The sequence below is a fragment of the Suricata suricatta genome, chromosome 2 (assembly GCF_006229205.1).
Source record: "Suricata suricatta isolate VVHF042 chromosome 2, meerkat_22Aug2017_6uvM2_HiC, whole genome shotgun sequence".
Taxonomy (NCBI): domain Eukaryota; kingdom Metazoa; phylum Chordata; class Mammalia; order Carnivora; family Herpestidae; genus Suricata; species Suricata suricatta.
Genome location: NC_043701.1, coordinates 161,977,905 through 161,998,289, shown reverse-complemented (window position 1 = coordinate 161,998,289; position 20,385 = coordinate 161,977,905). Strand labels below are relative to the sequence as shown.

The following is a 20,385-nucleotide window of genomic DNA, read 5'->3' as shown; positions in this document are numbered from 1 at the left end:
CGGGAGGTCAGGGAGGCCCTGGGAGTGGGTGGAAGCCAGGAGGCTACCAAAGGGGTGTGCTTGCATGTGTGTGCACACATATGTGCTTGTGTGTGTGTGCATGCCCAGCAGGGGACAGCGGTCTGTAGGCCCGGCCTAGGTCAGAAACCTGCCCCTGGAGCTGGGACTGCTGCATCCTCACCACACACTCATCCACAGGAACACAGCCACCCACACCCACCCACCCACACACACACACACACACAGGTTTCACACAAGTGTGCACTTCCCCATGTCCCCCTACACTTGCGGGTGTGATTTCTAAGACTGTAGGCTTTGTCATATGGTGGCTGACTGGAGCCTTGTTGGTCCTCAGTCTTCAAGTAGCATCTGACCCAGCACAGGCCTTGGCCTCAGCTTCTCTGTCAGTAACCAAGAGTCTAGGCTCCCTGCTGGCCCTGCCTTGTGCGCACAGTCATCTTTGGGGGGAGGTCACGCCTTCTTGGGGACAGTCATGACTTTGCTCTTTTGGTTGGCAGGCGACAGCATTAGGTCTTATCTGTCTGGAGTTCAGGGTCCCCCAGGCCCACCTGGTCCCCCAGGGCCTGTCACCACCATTGCCGGGGAGACTTTCGACTACTCAGAGCTGGCGAGCCGTGTCGGGAGCTACTTACAGAGTAAGCTTCTCCCCACCCCCGTAATGACCCCTTCCTCCCACGCTCACTTTGCTCCAGAGCCTCCTCGCTTTGCCCTTCTGGATGTGAAGTTCAGTTCTGAACTCAGGGCCCTCGGCCACTGGGATCTGGCTTCAAGAACAGAGGCCACCCTGCAGAGCCATGTCGAGCAAGCCTTCTTGCAGTTGACAGAGGTGTCCTGAATATGAGAAGAGGGATCGAGTGTGGCCGGATCTGGGAGGAGTGGGGCTAGGGCATACTCTGGAAAACAAACCACATTTCTTACCGAACGAACACAGAAACAGAACCGCTGTGGACTTTTGCTTTCACAGCAGCCTTCCACTGCCCCCATTCGCTCGTTTTCCCAGAGGGTGCTCTCTGGAGCAATGAGGGTGTTGCTTCAGTTTGGTAAAAAGCAGGTAACTCGAGTTTCCTTCCCGACAGCTTTGGGGTCTGGCATCAGCTCCTTTGCCTCCATCTCCTCTGCGGACATCCTGGCAGCCCTGCAGCGTGAGTGCCCGCCCGGGGCTGGAGGGTGGGAGCTCTGTGAGGGCCACGGTGGGGAGCCGCTCCTCCTCATTCCCAGCCTCAGTGAGCTGGCACTGACTGGGGAGGGGGTGGCAAATCTCCCTGTAACCAGGCAGGTGCCTTATTAGGGACCTGCAAGCTTGCCGCTTCCCGCGGGGACTGAGAAGCCAGAGCTCGGGGCCAGCCTGTGGGGGTGCGGGTGAGGGGACTGAAGCCAGCTCGGCCTGTCCTTCCAGGGGAGGACGTGAGGCAGTATCTGCGGCAGTACCTGACGGCCGATTGGTCCCTGCAGTCTCTGGACTACGCTGAGCTGAGTACTCGTATCCTCAGCTACATGTCCAGTGAGTGCCTGCCCTTCCGGCCTGTGCATCGTGGCAGGGGGTCAGCGGGGCCCCGAAGGAGGGGGCGCCCAGTCCAGAGGGACTGAGCTGTGTTCAGAGCCTTTCCCACCTGTGGCCCCGGAGCAGGCCCCAAGACTGGCCTAGAAGTCCGGAGTGTCTGGGGCGCCTTCCCCTAGGAAGGTCGCACACACGCCACACGCGCCCAGGCAAACCCCAACACACGGTTGCACGCCGACTCACACACGTCCCGGGATGCACAGCGCCAGCTCCTCAGTGTCGTGGGCAACTGTAGTCTGACTTCCTCTTTCGGCCTGTTTCTTCCTGCTGCCCCTCTTCCTCCTGGGATCCCACTTCTGTCCAAAACACTCCTGGGTCTGGCTTCCTGACAAGGCGTTTCCCCCTACTTGGCCCTGTCTGATCAGAATCCGTCACATCTTGAAGTTTTGTTCCTCAGGCTCTGGAATCAGCATTGGCCTTCCTGGTCCCCCAGGACCCCCCGGCTTGCCAGGGACATCCTACGAGGAGCTCCTCTCCTTGCTCCAAGGTAAGGCTGGGCAGGGGCCACCTGTCCACGTGGCTTGGGGTGGAAGGCAGAGGCCTTGGCCCAGGCCCTCCACTGACTCCGTGCTCTTGTTTTGTGTCCCAGGATCTGAATACAGAGGCATCGTTGGGCCCCCAGGTCCCCCTGGCCCCCCAGGGATCCCAGGCAATGCGTGGTCCAGCATCAGCATGGAGGACCTCTCCTCTTACCTGCACAGTAAGGCACAGGGAGGAGAGCAGGGGACCGTAGCCTGCTCTCCTCCAGGGCCCCTGTGGTTTAGCAAGAGCAGCCGTGGGGAGTTCAACTGCACACACGGGGCTGGGCCTGGAGAGGCACGTACTTGCTTTGGAGGTGTTTTCAGCTGTGACAGGGATGGGTGGGAGAGACTGTGATCCCAAGCGCAGCCCTTAGAGAAGTTCACAAGCAGCGTGTGATTGTGTGGCAGAAGGGTGCAGGGGAAGGGATGGGATTTGGGCCGAGTGAGGCCCTGGAACTAGAAGCAGGAGGGCAGTCGGAGCTATGGCTCGAGTGGTGGCAGGAACCGGGATCCCAGTATCCCCTCCTCCCTTCCTTCCCAGGAGCCCCACCCCTCAGGGCAGGCTGGAATTCAATGTCCCAGGGGGACACTGCCCAAGCAATCCCTCACCTTTCTCTGGCTTCCCCTCCAGCTGCCGGCCTGTCCTCCATCCCTGGCCCTCCAGGCCCTCCTGGTCCCCCAGGCCCTCGAGGGCCCCCAGGTGTCTCTGGGGCCCTGGCAACCTATGCTGCCGAAAACAGCGACAGCTTCCGGAGCGAACTCATCAGCTACCTTACCAGTAGGTGCCCCTTTCCCAGACCTTGCTCCTCCCTGTGAGAAGGCAGCTGGTGCTTGCTGGCACTGGGGGGCCAAATGCATGAGTCCCAGTGAGCAGGAGAGCCCAGCTTCTTCCCAGCTGGCCCCCTGCTCCCCATGCAAGTGCCTGGACATCCGTGTCCTGCTTCAGGTTCGTGAGACCTGGGCGAGACCTCGAAACCCCCTTCCTCTCCACCCCCAAACCTGAGCCCCACGTGATAAGGCCTCCTCCCTCCAGGCCCAGATGTGCGCAGCTTCATCGTGGGCCCGCCAGGCCCTCCAGGGCCACAGGGGCCACCTGGGGACAGCCGCCTGTTGTCCATGGATGGCTCCTACAGCCGGGGCAGCAGCTCCTCTCACAGCGCTTCGGTCAGTCGGGGCACCTCCTACAGCTCTTCCATGGGCGTAGGAGGAGCCAGCGGAGGCTCCCTGGGCGAAGGGGGGGCCTTTGGCATGGACATGGGCCTGGGCCGAGGCTACGGGGCAGAAGGTGGCATGTACGGTGGTGAAGGAGGACCGTTCGGGGCTGGCTTCGCTGGAGGTCTGGACTACAACGAGCTGGCTGTTCGGGTGTCTGAGAGCTTGCAGCGTAAGTCATGACCCGTAGTGCGGCGGGGAGGGTGTGTGGGTCCCCTGGCACAGCTAGAACTTCGAGCTCCAGAAACTCACCCTCTCATTTTCAGAGTGCCCAGGCTACAGGGACAACACTTCTGGCACCAGATGGGGGCGGGGCGGGGCAGGGGGCCGGGCGGGAGGTGAGGACTGAAGGCAGGAGGTCCAGGCCGAGTTTTTTCAGCCAGCTTAGTTCGCAGGAGCCCCAGTCAGTAGGGGTACAATGCTGCTGGGAACATGGCATGTTGGTCTTTGGACTTGGCTCCTCCTGCTGGCTTGTCTCATCGGAAGTCTTGAGGACGAGGACAAGGATGGTTTCTGGTGGGGTGGAGGGGAGGCTGTTGGTTAAGAGGTCCTTTCGCCGAGTAGCTACCGGCACAGCATTGCCATCAGCCTCTGATGAAAGGCCATGGCAGCAGCGGCCTGGGCCAGTCCACGGGGAGAGACCCAGGGAGCCAGTAGGGTTTCCCCCTTGCTGCGGCCTCATCTAGGTGAATGGCACGGGGAGTTCAGCACCCCAAGGGCTCTGTTGTCCTGCGGAGAGGAGCTGAGTGACCCTGCTTCCTGTGCCCACACTCTGGTGCTTCACAGGTCAGGGCCTGCTGCAGGGCATGGCCTACACCATCCAGGGCCCACCGGGCCGGCCAGGACCCCAGGGTCCCCCTGGCATCAGCAAGGTCTTCTCTGCCTACAGCAACGTGACTGAGGACCTCATGGACTTTTTCCGAAGTAAGGGCAGCCCTTTCCCACTTTCCCAACACTTACCTTGAGGCATGGTCTCAAGTGGGGCAGAGTTTCCTAAAAAACTTCATTATTAACACTTGAAAGGCTAAAAATCTGGTAAGTTCTTAACTGTATTCTTCTTGTGGGTTCCAACTGTACCTTTCCCTTTATATGCTTCTCTGAACAAAGCCCTTTACCTCCCAAACTCCAGGGTGACCCCTTGTCTGAGACCCATCTTGTCTCCCTGCAGCTTATGGAGCCATTCCGGGCCCTCCGGGGCAGAAAGGAGAGGTGGGCACCCCAGGACCCAAAGGTAAGTGGTGGCTGAGAAACAGCCACCAGGATCCTGTGTGACCACCCCCTCTGGCTGAGAAGCCGTCCCCTTGCCAGTGCTGTCCAGGAACCCATGTGGCTCCTCCGGCCCTGCGCTCCCACGTGACTAAGACACCCACCCTGCCCTCCCAGGTGAGAGGGGCCCCGCAGGACCACCAGGTCGGCCTGGGCCACCCGGCCCTCGAGGACACAAGGGAGAGAAAGGAGACCCAGGTAAGCCATGGCTGCCAGTTCCTGCAGGGCTGGGAGGCTGATGCTCAGAAAAGAGGGAATTTTTTCGGAAGCAAGCCTGAAAAATTAAGGCAAATGCCAATTACTGAAGGCAGATGCTGCCCCAACCACGATTGGCATGGCAGTGAAATGAGCATCTAAGGCGAGAGACTGCCCATGTGTGGAGAACAGAAGGAGCCCATTCTGCAGTTCTAACAGTCGCTGTAATTGGCTGACCTAAAGGCCATAGGAGATTTAACTCCCTCCTCTAACTTCCAGGTGACCAAGTGTACGGCCGGCGGAGAAAGAGAAGCATCGCCATCAAGCCATGAGCCCCTTGGAGCCCCTTGGGGGAATAGCCCCGGCACCAGTTTGTGCAATGGCTTATGATGCTTGTCAGACTCTCTCCAGGGGGCAGAAGCTGGATGCTCATTCCCTACCGAGCCAGCACAGCCAAAGAGAACCCTTGTTTTAGTCTGGAACAGTCTCTATATAGATCTATATTTCTCTATATAGATATAGCATCCAAAAGGTCCACAACCTGAACCTGCTCCACTGGGGAATGAGACTGGCTGCTCTGCTGGCTGGACCCGAGCTCCTTGGCGTCTTTAGCTCTTAGATCTAGGTGCAACCCAGGAAAGCCAGGGGCATAGTGGCTGGCTCAGGAGTCCTTGAGCTTTGCCCAAGAATGACTAGAACAGGGAAGAGGGGATGGGTGCGTTCTGGTTATATCACTGCAAGGCTGCGCTGTCTGCTCCTTCCTTCCTGTTCGTTCTGCATTCTCTAGTCATAGAAAGGACTTGGCTAAGAAGTAACTCTTGCAACTGAAAAAATTAAGAAACATTTCCGCTGAAGATGGTGACAGGGTTTCTAATAGTCCTTCCTGGCCACAGACCCAGTTCCCACTAGCTTAGATTGTCTGATTGTAGCTGTGGTTTCCACAGTTCCATGCTGGCCCTTCGAGATGGTTTCTACTGAACTTGACAACAGTAATGGGGAGACAGGCGGGGGGAAGGAGGGAAAATAGGAAACTCAGTGCTGGGAAAGACATCACTTCTGTTCTGCATGTGGAGGGCATGGGGACTGGGCACGGTTGATTTTTAAGCACTTTTCAGTACCTAAAATAGGTATGTGGTCTGTTAGATCAAAGTCATTTCAAATGCAAAATTTCCAATTAAAGAGTTTTTCTAAATATTACATTTAGTGTGATCCGTTGAACCAAAGTGAGAGAGGATGAAAAAGGAGAGAGGGAAGGTGGTGATACGGGATTGGGGAGAGAAGGAGACACAGTAGGAAAGAGAAGGGGAGAGGAAAAACTAGGACTCAGGCAGGGAAACAGGAAAGAAGGAATGGGAATGAAAACGAGAGGCAGGGGAAAGAAAAATGAAAATTGGAAAGAGAAGGAGACAAAGCAAGAGAAAGATGGAAGAAACACACAGATATAAAAAGAGGAAGAGAGACACAGATAGATGGGAAGAGAGAGACATGGGAAAAGAGGGAGATGAAGAGAGGGAGACAAAGAATGAAAAAGTGGGAAAGAAATCATGGGAGAGAACAGGGGAAAAAACAAGGTTTGGGTGATATGCTACTAACGTGAATAAGGCTATCGTAAACACAAGAAAACAAAACTAGGTGTACTTGGAACCCACTTTCTGGCATTTTGTTTAATCACGGAGATTTTTATAGACCGACCTTGATCTGCAACTCTTAACCTGGACAGATTACAAAGGCTTTCCCTGAACATAAATTATCTAAACCGAACACTGATGCAACAGATGAGCAGCAAGACTATTAGCAATTAACGCAGTGATGTATCTCGGCACAGTTACAATTGTGGGACACACGTAACAATATGCAGAAGACCAAAACGAAAACTGCCTAAATATCAAATGCCCCACAGAAATGCACAGTAACTTGACTCAACTTCAGAAGAGGCTACCCTTGGCCAACTTGTGAAATGTTCTAAGCTGTGACTCTTAATTGCTAGATAATTAAAAATGGGATTAAAATAAAAGTCTGGATAGGTTACTTTCTATGTGGTCTCTTATGAGCACCTCACATACTGTCCTGGGAGAAGACAGACCCGTTAGTTCTGTATTGAACAATTAGAGGCAATAGAGTGAGGTAACATCCTGTGTGGTCTGCTGCCCTCTATCACATCCTGACAGCTACCTGCTGTGAGTCATCACAGCATTCCAAACACTGAGTTCCTAAGGCCTTGAGAATTTCAAATATTTCACTATGTAATGACAACCGTATAATGAATGACCACATTGCACCTTTTTTTTTAATGTTTTATTTCATTTTTGATACAGAGAGAGACAGAGCATGAGAGGGGGAGGCACAGAGAGAGAGAGAGAGAAGGAGACACAGAACCGGAAGCAGGCTCCAGGCTCTGAGCTAGCTGTCAGCACAGAGCCCGACGTGGGGCTCGAACCCATGAATGTGAGATCTGACCTGAGCCGAAGTTGGAGGTTTAACCGACTGAGCCACCCAGGCGCCCCCACATCACACCTTTTTAACAGTTTAACCTAAAGGCAGAATCAAGTTACAGGCTCAAGTATTACACCCCCTTTGATGGTTCTTACCTTTACTAATCAGATTTGATTAGAGTGCTTCCTTAGTTACTCAATTTACCTTTCCAAGCTATCTGGAATCTTCACAGAGTCCTATGCTCAAGCGAAACAGGATAAAGGTCCAAACCTGCTACCTTCTCTGGACAGAACCAGAAAGGGGAAGGACAGCAGATGAATCCTCAGCTAGATGGCAATGGATCTGAGCCACTTTTGTTCACTTAAAAAAAAAAAGTCAAGAATGAGCTCTAAAGTGTGTGATGCTCCTGGATTAGAAAATGACACACTGGGCCTCCCTCCGGCCAAGCCGAGCACCTGCCAAGTTGACACTGCCTCGTGTCTCCTGCCTCTCACATGAACCGATCAGTGATGGGAAGAGGTTACTTTTAGCAGAAGTGAGGTCACATGGTTAGTGAAATGTTTGGTGAGAAAAAGGATCCATTCCAAGAGGTTAAAAATATATGCCATACACACACACACACACACACACACACACACACACTCTCTCTCTCTCTCTCTCTCTCTCTCTCTCTCTCTCTCTCTCTCTCTCCTCTCTCTCCTCTCTCTCTCTCTCTCTCTGATGGAACTATTTCAGGCACCACCCAAAGGAGGGCTTTAAGGCTAAAAGACACTCCTTTTCCAAGTTAGAAGTAAAAGCTACATTACTGTGTGTGGTGATGAGTTGGGTGTGAACACTAGCAAGTCTGGAAGGGTCCAGAGACTTGGAGGACTATGAGGGTTAAAAATGTAACTATGACAAAAAATGCTGCAAGATGTTCCCATGCAGGACAACCCAGTATCAAAGATTTTTAATAAAAGGCCGTTTACCAGAGTAGATTAAGAAATAACTTTATTTTTCATTTGTCAATCCCATGACTGAAAAGACATGTTGCTCCCAAATAGACAAGAGGCATAATCAGAAACAAAATTCATTCTGGAAATTTAGCTTATGAGGTTATTACACTGTAAAAAATCAGCAAAGGATCACCGAAAGCTGCAGCCAACATTTAAAACTGGTGTAACATTCTACTCAAGCTTAGCAGAAATTTTAAAGCCATATCAAAACCATGTCAGCCACAGACTGGCAACAATAGAGACTTTAACTGTTGAGCCTTCAAGAAAAGCATTTAAAATATCCCATTTTCCTATAAAAGATCATCTCCTTGAAAAGAAGTGATGTATTTCATCAGAAGATTCTGAGAACTGGAGCTAAAGTAACTCCTCTTCCACCCCAGTTCTAAGCCCTCCTGTAATCAATATCTACAGCTAATCTCAGACAGAATTTGGCTTCTCAGAAGAGTCTTTGTCATTTAAGCACAGTGTGGAATGGGAGAAAGTGTGTAGTCACCAGGGAACTAACAGAGTACAAAAGACAGTTACTTCTGAACTCGCTGATGCTCAAGAAATCAGAGACCCTCGTTACAGTGGGTCTCATATGCCTGAGAGCTTTGTGCTTGAGGAAACACTACTTGGAGGTAGCTCTGGTTCGGTTTATATTTAATTACAATTTGCCGTATCCTGTCACAGGAAAGTTCCAATATTTTCAACAAAGTATAAGCACTCTCAATTTCCTCTGTCCCCCCCCCCACCCCCCATAGCTTCCCCACTGCAAAGGGTAAGAAAAAGCTTAATTGTGACTCCATAAAGAATAGCAGCTACTTCAGCAGTTCAAACTCAACTACAGACGGACAGGATGAGGAAAGGCAACCTGGTGCAGCGGGCTCTGGAGCCGGGCCTGCGGAAGTGTGGGGTGCGGGGCGTGCCCAGCGCGCAGGGAGAAGAGGGCGGCGGGCGTCAGGGCACACACAGACTTTCTCTTATGTGTTTCATCGCGCATTCTGCCACAGCAACCAAACCACAGAATCAGGAATGGATCTGACTGTACCCTTTGATTTCAAAGAAGTCTGTGCCTGTCCCCAGTTCCACACCTACACTTCATGCAAGAACAAATGACCACTATTATCTAATTTGAATATAGCGCTTAACAAGAAGTGAGCAGGGATGGGTAAAAAAACAGCATGTTCTGTAACAAAATGCTTTCTGAAAAGATTCATGTAACTTAAGCATTAAAATGAATTTTTCATCTCTATATACGTATCATTTTGCAGTCCTGCACCCACATGAATATGGTCATATATGAAAGAACTCCAGCAAGGACACTGAATCCAAAGCGCAGTTTTAAGGGTTTTACAAGATTTGTTAATAAACTTACCAGAGTGTCAATCATTCTACTCTGAGCCTCTTCTCTTTATTCAATACTCACGTCAAGTTGAAAAGAATAAAAAGAATCATATATTCAGACCAAATTAATTATGTGCCACAAGCTATTTAGCACACAGGATATTCATTAAAAGATACTGAAAAAAAATGTCCACTTCCTGAATTATTTTTATAAAGCCAATAAACTGAAAATTTCAAAGGAAGAGAGTAGTAAAAGAACCTTTCTCCTCTCTCCCTCTGCAAATAAATCATTAAATACACTGGGTAACACTATACTGTCATGTTTATCATAATAATATAAACACTTTCCATCATCATCCTGAATATTACTTTATAAAGATATATACTTTAAAAGGCTTTCAAAACATTTTTCAACCCAGCATTTGAGAATAAAGCATTAAAAGAGTTTTTGTATACAGTAACACATTCAATGTGATAGGTGTATGAATTTACAACCATACATAATATATATATGTATATATACTTATATAAAAAACAAACTTGGCCAGAAGTTAAGGCTACCTACAAAGTTGTCCAAGAAATTATGCTTGTCAAAACAATTACAAAATTAAAATCACACATGCATTTTTAAATCATCTAAACCACGGACAAAATAAGGTTCAGCATTCAGAGTTTTCAAATTAACTGCAAGAAAGTGCTATACATATTTACATTTTCTTAATATGAATCAGTGTTCCCACAAAATTACACTTGAATTTTTCACCAGCCTCAAATGTAATATAACTAAAAAATGAAAATTCCACAATTTGGTACCTGGTACTCTTCGAAGAGAACAGGCTGGAAGTGGCAAGCAGCAAGCATGATTTACAAATGTGCCATCTCACCGACCAAAATATGTTTCATACATAATACTGCTTGACCTGGCATGGGCTTGGAATTCTAAGCCGCAGGAGGGACAAAGAGTGAACATTTCATTAGTAATTATACATATCAGCAACCACATGGTGAAGGTTTCAGGCTTTTCCCACTCAAATAATTTAAACATGGAACTAAATAAAACCAAAACACAAATAACTTTCTCTCAACAACACAGCCATTTCTGTTGTTGCCTATTTTATTTAAATGCTTTAAAAAAAAGTATTCTGAACAAATGCCTCTTTTAAGATTAGTTTCAGAAAGTATATTTAATGCAGCGCCTGCAAGCCTTGGGCAGAGTCTTCAATGGACAAAGTGTGCTAGGATGGGCGAGGTCACTGACCCAGCTCACAGACTATTTTAGGAAATGAGCTGGAATACTAAGTCTATACTGTTAATTTGGTGAGTGTTACATGCCAAATTTCAGTAATCTAAAAGCTCCTTTTTGTTTTTTTCATCTTTCCAACCTTGCACAACATAGGTTTTAGGATGGAAATTTCATCAAATGGTAAGAGGAGCAAGATTTTAAAAAAACAATAATGCTTAATGCTAAGGATGTTTGTCCCTGTTGAATCAAAACAGAAAATACTACTTTAGACTGCATTGAAATTTAGTGTTTTAGGCACTATTTTAATAAAACTAGCACCCTTAATTATTAGCTCATGACTGAACAGGTAATTATTTTAGACAAATTATTGAAATAACGTTTCTTTTTAAAAAGTTTGTTGCTATTTAAAGATAAAATAGATTTATTTACTCAACCAATATGGTATTTTCAGCAACTCATAGCTTTTTCATGAGAGCAGAGTCACCAAAAGAAAATTATTCCAACTCTTTCGACAGCAGAGTTGCGACTACAGAATTTAGGCATCACTGAGAAGTTAGGCCAGGTAAAAAGATATTCATTAATACTCAGTGACCTAACAGCTTTTTTAAAAAAATAACTTCAAACATTTTATCTCTAAAGTTTTTCACGTAACAGTGTCTAAAGAACACAGTTTTTAAGATTAATATACAAAATCACCTTAGGGAATTACTGCAAGATGCCACTTCGCCAACATGGCCTAGCATCTGTCACGGTTCCTTTCCCTTCATCTTTGCTAAACAAACAAACACAAACAAACAAACAAACAAACACACCTAGAAGGTGAGGCAGGTGATTGTCTTCATAAGCTCTCTGATATAGATTGTGGCAGAAGATGAAGAGAACAGAATGACATATTTAAAAAGCCAAACCCAACCACAGACTGCTTCCTATTGTTATGACCCTGTGGAATGCAAGCTAGGAATAGGATAAAACTTGGAAATCCGGCTCTGTGTTGATGGGTTAAGGCATTCAGACTCCCCAGTCATTTTAAAGAACACCTCCTGTTCCTGCAGTTTCCTGGCAAACTCTTCTTCCAGGGTCTTAAAAAGGAAGGGAAAAAGAAATTATGCGCTGGGATTACAAACAGAATTTACTCTGACAGCCAAGAATAAAACTATTTGCTCAAAACACTCTCGCTGTACGCTATCCTAAGGAAGACCGGAGTGCTCAACATTTAGAAAAGGCTGTGCACAGCCCTAGACTCAAGCTTCTGGCTCAGCCATGTGAATATACAATGTGGGTCAATTACCTTCTCCCTATGACAGATTCATTTTATTCCTCTGTTGTAAAATTGGGACAATATCACCTACCTCAATGGGTTGCTATGTGAGGATTAAATGTGAAACACACTAGGCACTCGATAGATGGCACCTGTTATTAACTATTATCTGTCTCTCCCATGTCGCACTTTGCGTTTTCTGTTTTTTGACTTTTGGTGTGCATGTCTTTTCTTCCACACTGGACAATACGCTGTTTGAAGGTAAGCCCTAAAGCAGACTCATCTTTACATCCTTACAATACAGAGCAAATATAGTAAGTACTTACTAAATACTCTAGGTATCAATGACTTTGTGGACAAGTGACTCAGGGATAAGTGCTGCTGTAGAGGCACAAAGCATAGGAGAAAATGGAAAGAAACAGGAAATGTTCACTTAGAACTGAAACATGAGCTCAGCCTTAAAGGAAAAACAAGAATTTGATGGACAGGATGTGGAAGGCATGCCAGACAGAAGGGGCTGAAACAATGCACACAGACAGGAAACCACAGACTTGGTGTGAGTAATGGTGATTATACCCAATACCAGAATATGAACCACCAGGGCGCCTGGATGGCTCAGTCAGTTAAGTGTCTGACTTTAGCTCAGGTCATGATCTCACGGTGCATGGATTCGAGCCCCGTGCTGGGTTCTGTGCTGACAGCTCAGAGCCTGGAGCCTGCTTCTGATTCCGTGTCTCCCCTTCCTCTCTCTCTGCCCTTCCCCAACTCATGCTCTTTCTCAAAAAAATAAACAAAAAATTTTAAAAAGAAAACTACCAGGAGACAGACACATTTGTTTATTGTTTCTCTTCTCCCAAAAGAATGTATGCTTCTTGAAAACAGGGACATTATCTCTTTGTTCACTGATACATATCTGCTTCTAGAACAGTTTCTGGCATATTGTATTGATCATTACATACCTTTTGAATGTTTACTAAAGACTGTAAACTCAGTGAAGGTAAAACTGAACTCAGCAGCCTTCCTCCGTCCTCTCCATCTCACTCTCCCTGCTCAGCCCCGCCCACGATCAGCGTTCTTCCGGATCCCCCACCCTCTTACTTACATCCGCCCTAGCAACGTGAATTACCTTTCGTTTCCATCACATACCACTTCAATGAGATGTGAGACAGGAGATGACAAATTACTTTGACTCTCTTTTTATAATATTTCTCTTTCCCATTACTATCATTCTGTTTGCTTAAAACTGTTTAGTAATGTCCTAATGGGTCGTCTCATCTTGAGTTCCTTTTCATTTCTTCCTACTTGTCTATCATCACCAGAGTATATTCAAGAACATCTCTGATACTGGCATTGTGTTTTTGATAAATCTACAGTTCCATCAGAATAAAATACAAATGCTTCATTTTGACTTTCAAGCTGTCATAGTGCCATACCATTGGCCACAAACTTTTTTTTTAATGTTTATTTGGGGGGGGAGGGGCAGAGAGAGAGAGGGAGACACAGAATCCAAAGCAGGCTCCAGGCACTGAGGTGTTAGCCCAGAGCCCGATGTGGGGCTTGAACTCATGACCAGTGAGATAATGACCTAAGCTGTAGTTGGATACCTAATGGACCGAGCCACCCAGGTGCCCCAGGAATCATCCTTAATTATGCAACAGATGAGCCATGAGTAGGCACAGGATCATCAAAGGTATAAAGATGGGAGATGTCTATGTTTCAGATGACTAGAAGACAAAGAAAAATGATAAAGAGCACAGAGAAAGAAGATAGTCACAAAAGTCAGACAAGAAGAAAATTTTAAGAAACAAGATTTTTAACAACAGATAGATAATACCATAGGATTTGCCTGTTAGCAACTCACTTATGACCACAGTCAGCAAGTTCAACTGGGGACTCTGAGGTGAAAACTAGACTTCAAAGAGTTAAACTTCAGAAAGGCCCTTCCATACTTTTTGAATTCCAATCCATATGAATGTATTACCTATTCAAAAATTGAACAATAAGTAAAATTTAAATTTAAAAAGCCATATGATTATCTGGGGCACCTAGGTGGCTCAGTTGGTTAATGTCCAACTGTTGATTTTGGCTCAGATCATGATCCCAGGGTCTTGGGATTGAGCCTCATGTCAGCTCAGCATGGAGCCTGCTTGAGGCTCTTGCTCTTTCTCTCTCCCTCCCTCTCTGCCCCTCTCTTCTACTTGTGCTCTCTCTCAAAAAATAATCTAAAAATTAAAAAAAAGAAGCCATACTATTAACTGACTTGATCATTTCACTTCTTCTAGAAACATTTTAACACACAGTAGGTGCTAAATACATATATTTTTTTAATTGACTAACTAGATAAATAGAAGAAAGGAATGGTTGAAAGGCATACCAGGCAGGAAGCCCAAGAGGAAAAAAAAAAAGGTTTGAAAGTTAGCAAAGGGAGAGGATCACATAGTGACAGAAAAAAAAAAAACAAAGTTGAAATGGTTGACCAATTGGACCAGGTTAGCAGGGAATCAAAAAGGAAGTACAATAAAGGAAGATGGCTGAGAGCTAGATGGGGAGGGAATTCTTTCCTGTTTTACTGGACAGATGAGGGCCCTGTAACCTGGCTCCAGCCAACTTGTCCAGACTGAGTTGTCATCACTTCCTTCTTTCTCTACCTCCTTAATGCCAACACATAAGCACACTCTCCCAATGCCCCAATGACAGGGAGCTACTTATGATTCCTGTACACATGGTTTTCACCCATTCTCTTCTCTGTAATTAAATTGCCCATCACACCCCAACCTATTTGTATGCCTAGCAAGATCTTACTCATCTTAAAGTCTCATTTGGCTTACAATCTATCTTCCCCTATAAAGTTCCGTATCTTCCCAGTCAGATAAAGCACTCTTCCTCCTTGGCCTGAACTCTGTGCTCCCATCTCCTGTCTCCTATACTTCCCTCCTTCATAGCAATGATCCTACTCATCTGTAATAGCTGGTCAACGTACATTCTGAACATTTGAGGGACAGGGACTTTGTCTCTTCATCCCTCTATCTCCTGTACCTGACACTGAACCTGATACATATTATGTAAACAGCCAGTAATGGGTGGATAAATGGATGGACAGAAACATATTTTAACTAAAGCTTTTAAAATTACCTTTTTCCTCGGTCTCAATTTCTCTCTCCATTCCTTTAATTCTTGGCTGTGTTCCTCATCTAATTCCTTAAGTTTCTGAGTTTCATGCTCAACCAACAGGTGGCATTTTTCATTCTGAAAATAAAGTTTGGATTAAAAAATTTCCAATCAACTAAATAAATTTTCACAATATAATTACCTTTATACTATTACTGAGGTTCAGATTCTCCTCTAAAAACCCAAGGCTAAGAACTATGAAATAAGTCATAGCTTAATTTTTGCAAGTTTTGAAGTTAGATCTGTTACTTACCATATGAAAAGAACTAAAACAGAGTTATTTTGATCCTGTTTTTCCTTTCTAAGAAGGTTTGCTCATAAAACTGACACTTCAAAGGGCATCTTCTATGCACTTTACCCACTGGTATCAGAATGTGGGACTGGAACTATTCTACTTTGGTAAATTAAGAAAATATGTAGAGTATCCATAATGTACACACTATCCTGAAATCTTAAACATTTTAGGCTAATATATACTAGGTGGGCTGCACACTCCAGTTAAGGTCCCGAAATAGTCCCCCTAGAGTAACCTTTAAATTTCTTAGGAGAAAAATTCTCATGTATTTATTAGTTTATTGCTTTTTTCAAAAACCTAGAAGTAAATGAACTATTTCTCCCTAAATGAAATTTTAAATGCAGAATCTGCCAACAAAACCACCTATCTCATTTTGAAAACTCTGTTCATCTTCCTTACAAAAGAGACTAAGACTAATACTGCTTTTGAAAGACTCAACTTCCTAGGTTACAATTAGTTTCATGTTTATATTAATCATGGTTATATAAAATCTAAACAAATGCCTCTGATACTAATCTGATCTTTACTTGGGTCTATACAGAAAACAAATCTCTCAATCCCAGCATTTCCGCGAGTACAGCACAGTTGATCCTGGTGAGCTACTGTCTTCTCCACACCGCCCCGCGCTGCCCTGCTCCCACCAGCTCAGTTCTCACGCTTCTCTATCTGACCTGCAGCTGATGCAGCTCTCGGACGTTGGCTTCACACTGCAACTGAAGGTCCCGCATCTGATTTTCGTGTTTCTGATGCTGAGCCATTCTTTCATTTTTCTGCCTCTTTTCTTCTTGAGCAGCAAACTATAAATAAGAAAAAGAAAATACTGTTCACAAGCAATATAATTCCTGCATCTTCCAAAGGAATAATTAAGGAATTTAACGAATCTTGAAGTATCAAAGACTACAGGTGCAAGGACTAATAATGTACTGTGACTCACCCTGGAGTCTAAACTATGGCTTTGGGCGGCAGGGGAAGGTGGGTGGGCTTCTGATTAAAACCTTATTCCTCCTATCTGCTCAGTGATGACAGTTCATTTATGTGTGGTTCCTGAGGCTGCAGAAGTACAGTGAGGCCCCTACATTTGAACTTCAAAAACTGTACAAATCACCTAATTCCCAGGGTTGGTTTTAGGGCCCAGTATGTGGTGTGGGCATGGGGCCCTCTGCGGCCACCACCCTAGGAATACTAAGGTGGTATATGCCATATAACCAGCCCCAACCCACAGAGCCAAAGAAAATATCAAAAAGCCCAAAGGGGCTGGAAATGTTAATGACATAATTATGTGAAACTTCTAAAGGACATTCCAACTTTTTAAACTTAAAAGAGAAGAGAATAATTGGCTTATTTACCTGCTTGATTTTGTCACGGTCCTGATCTGGTGTGGCTGTTGAGTTAATTCTCAAGCTTTTCTTAAACATGGCCATTCGAGTCTTGGCTTCACTGCGCTGGATCTTAGGGAGTCTTGCTCTTTCTTGAGTCTGTCTGTTTTTCAATTCCTCAATAAGTCGTTGATTGTATCGCTGCATTTGTTCTGTTTCCTAAGAAAGTATCAAACACAATCCAGTGATGTAAATATAATTTAAAATTATAATTTTTTTTGAGAGAGAGAGAGACAGAATGCAATCAAGATGGAGGCAGACAGAAAGGGAGACAGAGAACCTGAAGCAGGCTCCAGGCTCTGAGCTGTCACAGTACAGAACCCAGTGTGGGGCTTGAACCCACAAACCATGAGATCATGACCTGAGCCAAAGCTGACTGAACCACCCAGGTGCCCCCAGATATAATTTAATACTCAGTACCCGCATGTGTGCTCAAATATGTCCTTTTGTTGTTTCCCAAAATTACTCCCTCCCTTGTTGCAGTATCAAACAGCAAACTTTTAGTCAAAATATAATTTATAACAAAAATAAAGCTCTTAGTTGGGATGCCTGGGTGGCTCAGTCAGTTGAGCGTCTGATTTCAGCTCAGGTCATGATCTCACAGTCTGTGAGTTTGAGCCCTGCATCGGGATCTAGGCTGACAGTTCAGAGCCCAGAGCCTGCTTCGGATTCTGGGTCTCCTCTCTCTGCCCCTCCTCTGCTCATGCTCTGTCTCTTTGTCTCTCAAAAAATAAAATAAACACTAAAAAAATAATATAGCTATTAGTAAGCTTTGTATGAGTCTTATATTGAAATTCTTATTACTAAGGAAGTCCACATTTTTAAGATATTTGAACCATAAATGGAGCCACAATAGCTGTCTTTTAGAGACAGCATGATTATAATGTAGAAGAGGACTTAAGCATTGAAATCAGTCACCTTCCATGAAACTCCTAGAAGTTTGCAATCATGATCAAGATACAATTAATTACTCCAAACTTCACCAAAGAAATTTCAGGATTAAAAAAATAGAAAGAAAATCTAAAATCCATTCTCTACGAAACAGAAATTTCAAAAATGAGTTACTTCAAACTTCAAATGAACAAAAAGCAAACCAATTTTCCTTTCATTAACCTTCTCGTGACGCTTAAGTAGCTGATGTCTTTGCATGAAATACTGATCTTTAAGTTGCTGTTTGAGCAGCTGGTGTTTTTCTTGTAAGTGTCGTTCTTCAAGCTCCCAAATTGCAGCTTCCCGAGCTAGAAGAAAGCAATTTTCAAAATGTCACCTTGTTCTTTTTACTAATGTACTTTGGTCTTCATTTTAATATTTACATAAATGTGTTCTATATAAACTTATACATACACTGACATTCTGAACTATAAATGAAGTATTACCAATGGACAGATAATATCTATCACTATTTACCATTCTATTCTAATGGTCTATAAACAGAAAATGCCCCACCCACAACACCAAAATTCCTTTTACTCATCTTAATGAGAAAGTAAAAAATCTAAGCTTTTTGTTAAGAAAAAAGTGCATAAAATCCCACTCTATCATGACACCATTAAGTATACCAACACTAATAAGGCATAATGAGTATACAAACTATTCACATAGGGCTCTAGCATCATCTACACAAAAAGATGTTTTAAGGATTGTATATGTTCACTTCTCCTGTCACAAAGGCATTGATTCTATGTCTTACAATATTTCTTAACTGTATAAAGAATTTTAAAAATTTAAATTCTTCAAATTTTACATAAAGTTTTTCCTCTTATTAACCTCGACTTTTCTTTCTAGCAAAGGAAAGCATTCAAATAATTTCCAATTATTCAATATTATGGACATTAGATATATATGTATATCTCAGCAATGGTCTTCAGATACCATTTTATATATCATAATTTCATATACCTCTCATGAGCTGCTGTTTGTTATTCAGGCACTCTCTTTCAATATTGGCTAGTTCTGCCTTCTGCTGTTGGATGATCTTTTTCAAAGAGCCATCTAGTTCTTGTTGTTGCTTCTGAACAAATTCCTGTTCCTATTAGACAGTTAACCATCAGTTAATAAGCATCTACTGAATGAAACATTCATTTATCTATATGACTATATATATTAGTAGCTATCAAGATTTCTAAAGCAAGTTTCTAAAGTTAACCAGATTTTAAAATCACCAATTATATAATAATATATAAAAGTAGTAGTCACTCAATTCAAGCCCAGAGAAAAGTACTGGAGTACATAATATTCTAAAGTCACTATTAAAAATAATACACATGAAAAAAGTCCCCCACTCATAATCAGAATGCCCTATGATATGAACATCTTTAGGAAAATAATAATTTAGAGCTATTCTAAAACTGACCATTCATTACACTATGGTGTGGATAAAACAAGAAATGCCTTTTATGAGAAAAAGAATAAACAGTAAATAAATAAAACACATACCAGAATACTTAGTATCTCTATTTTTCCAAGACATAAAGACTTAGGAAGAAATACCAAGGCAACACTAACAAAGAAAGATAGTTTCTGTATCTATAGCATGTGCCTAAAAAGAACAACAGTTTGTGGACTTAATGAGAAATAGTGCATTGCTAGAGAAATGTGAACTAGGACTCATAAAGTGAGTTACACTTTATAAACATATATATACACAAAATTCCTGATAATTAGAGAATTCTACCATCATGTTTGGGATTCACTCATTCATTCAACAAACACTGAGTACAAACTATTTGCCAAAATGCCAAATTTATGCTTTAAAAAAAATCCTTTGATAACTGTATAAAAAAGGAAATGTCAAAGTGATATATGGTCTTTATGCTAGATCGCACATTTACAGAAGGAACAATATCTAAACTGAAGATACGTAAACTTTGCCAGGAATGTTTGGCTCTCCATCCCTCTGCCGGCATTACAGCAGTCTATATATGATTAGCTCAAGGGATATTCTGATCAATTTGAGTATGGATGTAGAAATTTAGGATTTAAGTGGCACTCTACCTATAATCCCTCCTCTTGCACATCCAAGAGAAGATAAAACCTGAAGATCCATTTTGGATCTATTCTTTGTGCGTTGGACAGAATGACAGGATCTGGATCACTACCAGCCTCTCTTCAACGCACAGTCTAGCAGTGTTCCTCAAGGTGCATCCCTTACTATGTGTCTGGAGGTAAGAATTAGAATAAAGAATAAAAAAATTAGAATAAATTTCTGTTCCCATTCATGATGTCCTGTTAAAGTAATCTGGAGTTCTAAATGCTGCTGTCTCATCTGTGTCATAATTTGTACTTCAGCATAAATATAAATATACACTAGCAGAAAGACTAATGAATTGCCTCTGTAAAATACAATTGTGAACTTGACTATAGCCAAGCTTTTATCACAGAAAAAAATCCACAATATTTAATTTCAACTATCTAGAATAAGGCCTTTTGAGTTTTATTTAAAGAGATGCAAAATCTCCATGCCTATTTTTTAGGTAATTATAACAAAGAAAGTTGTTCAAGCTTGTCATTTTCCTACA

General features: G+C 44.1%; 2 protein-coding genes across 3 annotated transcripts in view; one reads left to right on the top strand and one right to left on the bottom strand.

Moving 5' to 3' along the window:
• The window catches only part of COL17A1 (collagen type XVII alpha 1 chain), an 87,783-nt gene extending 81,813 nt beyond the window's left edge, over positions 1–5,970 (top strand). Inside the window, exons 52-62 of the mRNA XM_029932525.1 lie at positions 519–656; positions 1,098–1,163; positions 1,418–1,522; positions 1,977–2,066; positions 2,169–2,279; positions 2,732–2,878; positions 3,134–3,484; positions 4,099–4,236; positions 4,481–4,543; positions 4,696–4,776; positions 5,053–5,970. Coding sequence (XP_029788385.1) covers positions 519–656; positions 1,098–1,163; positions 1,418–1,522; positions 1,977–2,066; positions 2,169–2,279; positions 2,732–2,878; positions 3,134–3,484; positions 4,099–4,236; positions 4,481–4,543; positions 4,696–4,776; positions 5,053–5,105 — 1,343 coding nt within the window. The 3' untranslated portion in view covers positions 5,106–5,970. The remainder of the gene's footprint in view (positions 1–518; positions 657–1,097; positions 1,164–1,417; positions 1,523–1,976; positions 2,067–2,168; positions 2,280–2,731; positions 2,879–3,133; positions 3,485–4,098; positions 4,237–4,480; positions 4,544–4,695; positions 4,777–5,052) is intronic.
• Positions 5,971–8,179: 2,209 nt separating this feature from the next.
• Positions 8,180–20,385, bottom strand: part of SLK (STE20 like kinase) — a 55,021-nt gene continuing 42,815 nt past the window's right edge. For both annotated transcript variants that reach the window (XM_029932524.1, XM_029932523.1), the window contains 6 exons: positions 18,767–18,896; positions 17,981–18,105; positions 16,838–17,026; positions 16,163–16,288; positions 15,161–15,274; positions 8,180–11,849 (listed from right to left, as the gene is read on the bottom strand). In XM_029932524.1, the coding sequence (XP_029788384.1) occupies positions 11,703–11,849; positions 15,161–15,274; positions 16,163–16,288; positions 16,838–17,026; positions 17,981–18,105; positions 18,767–18,896 (831 nt within the window). In that variant the 3' untranslated portion in view covers positions 8,180–11,702. The remainder of the gene's footprint in view (positions 11,850–15,160; positions 15,275–16,162; positions 16,289–16,837; positions 17,027–17,980; positions 18,106–18,766; positions 18,897–20,385) is intronic.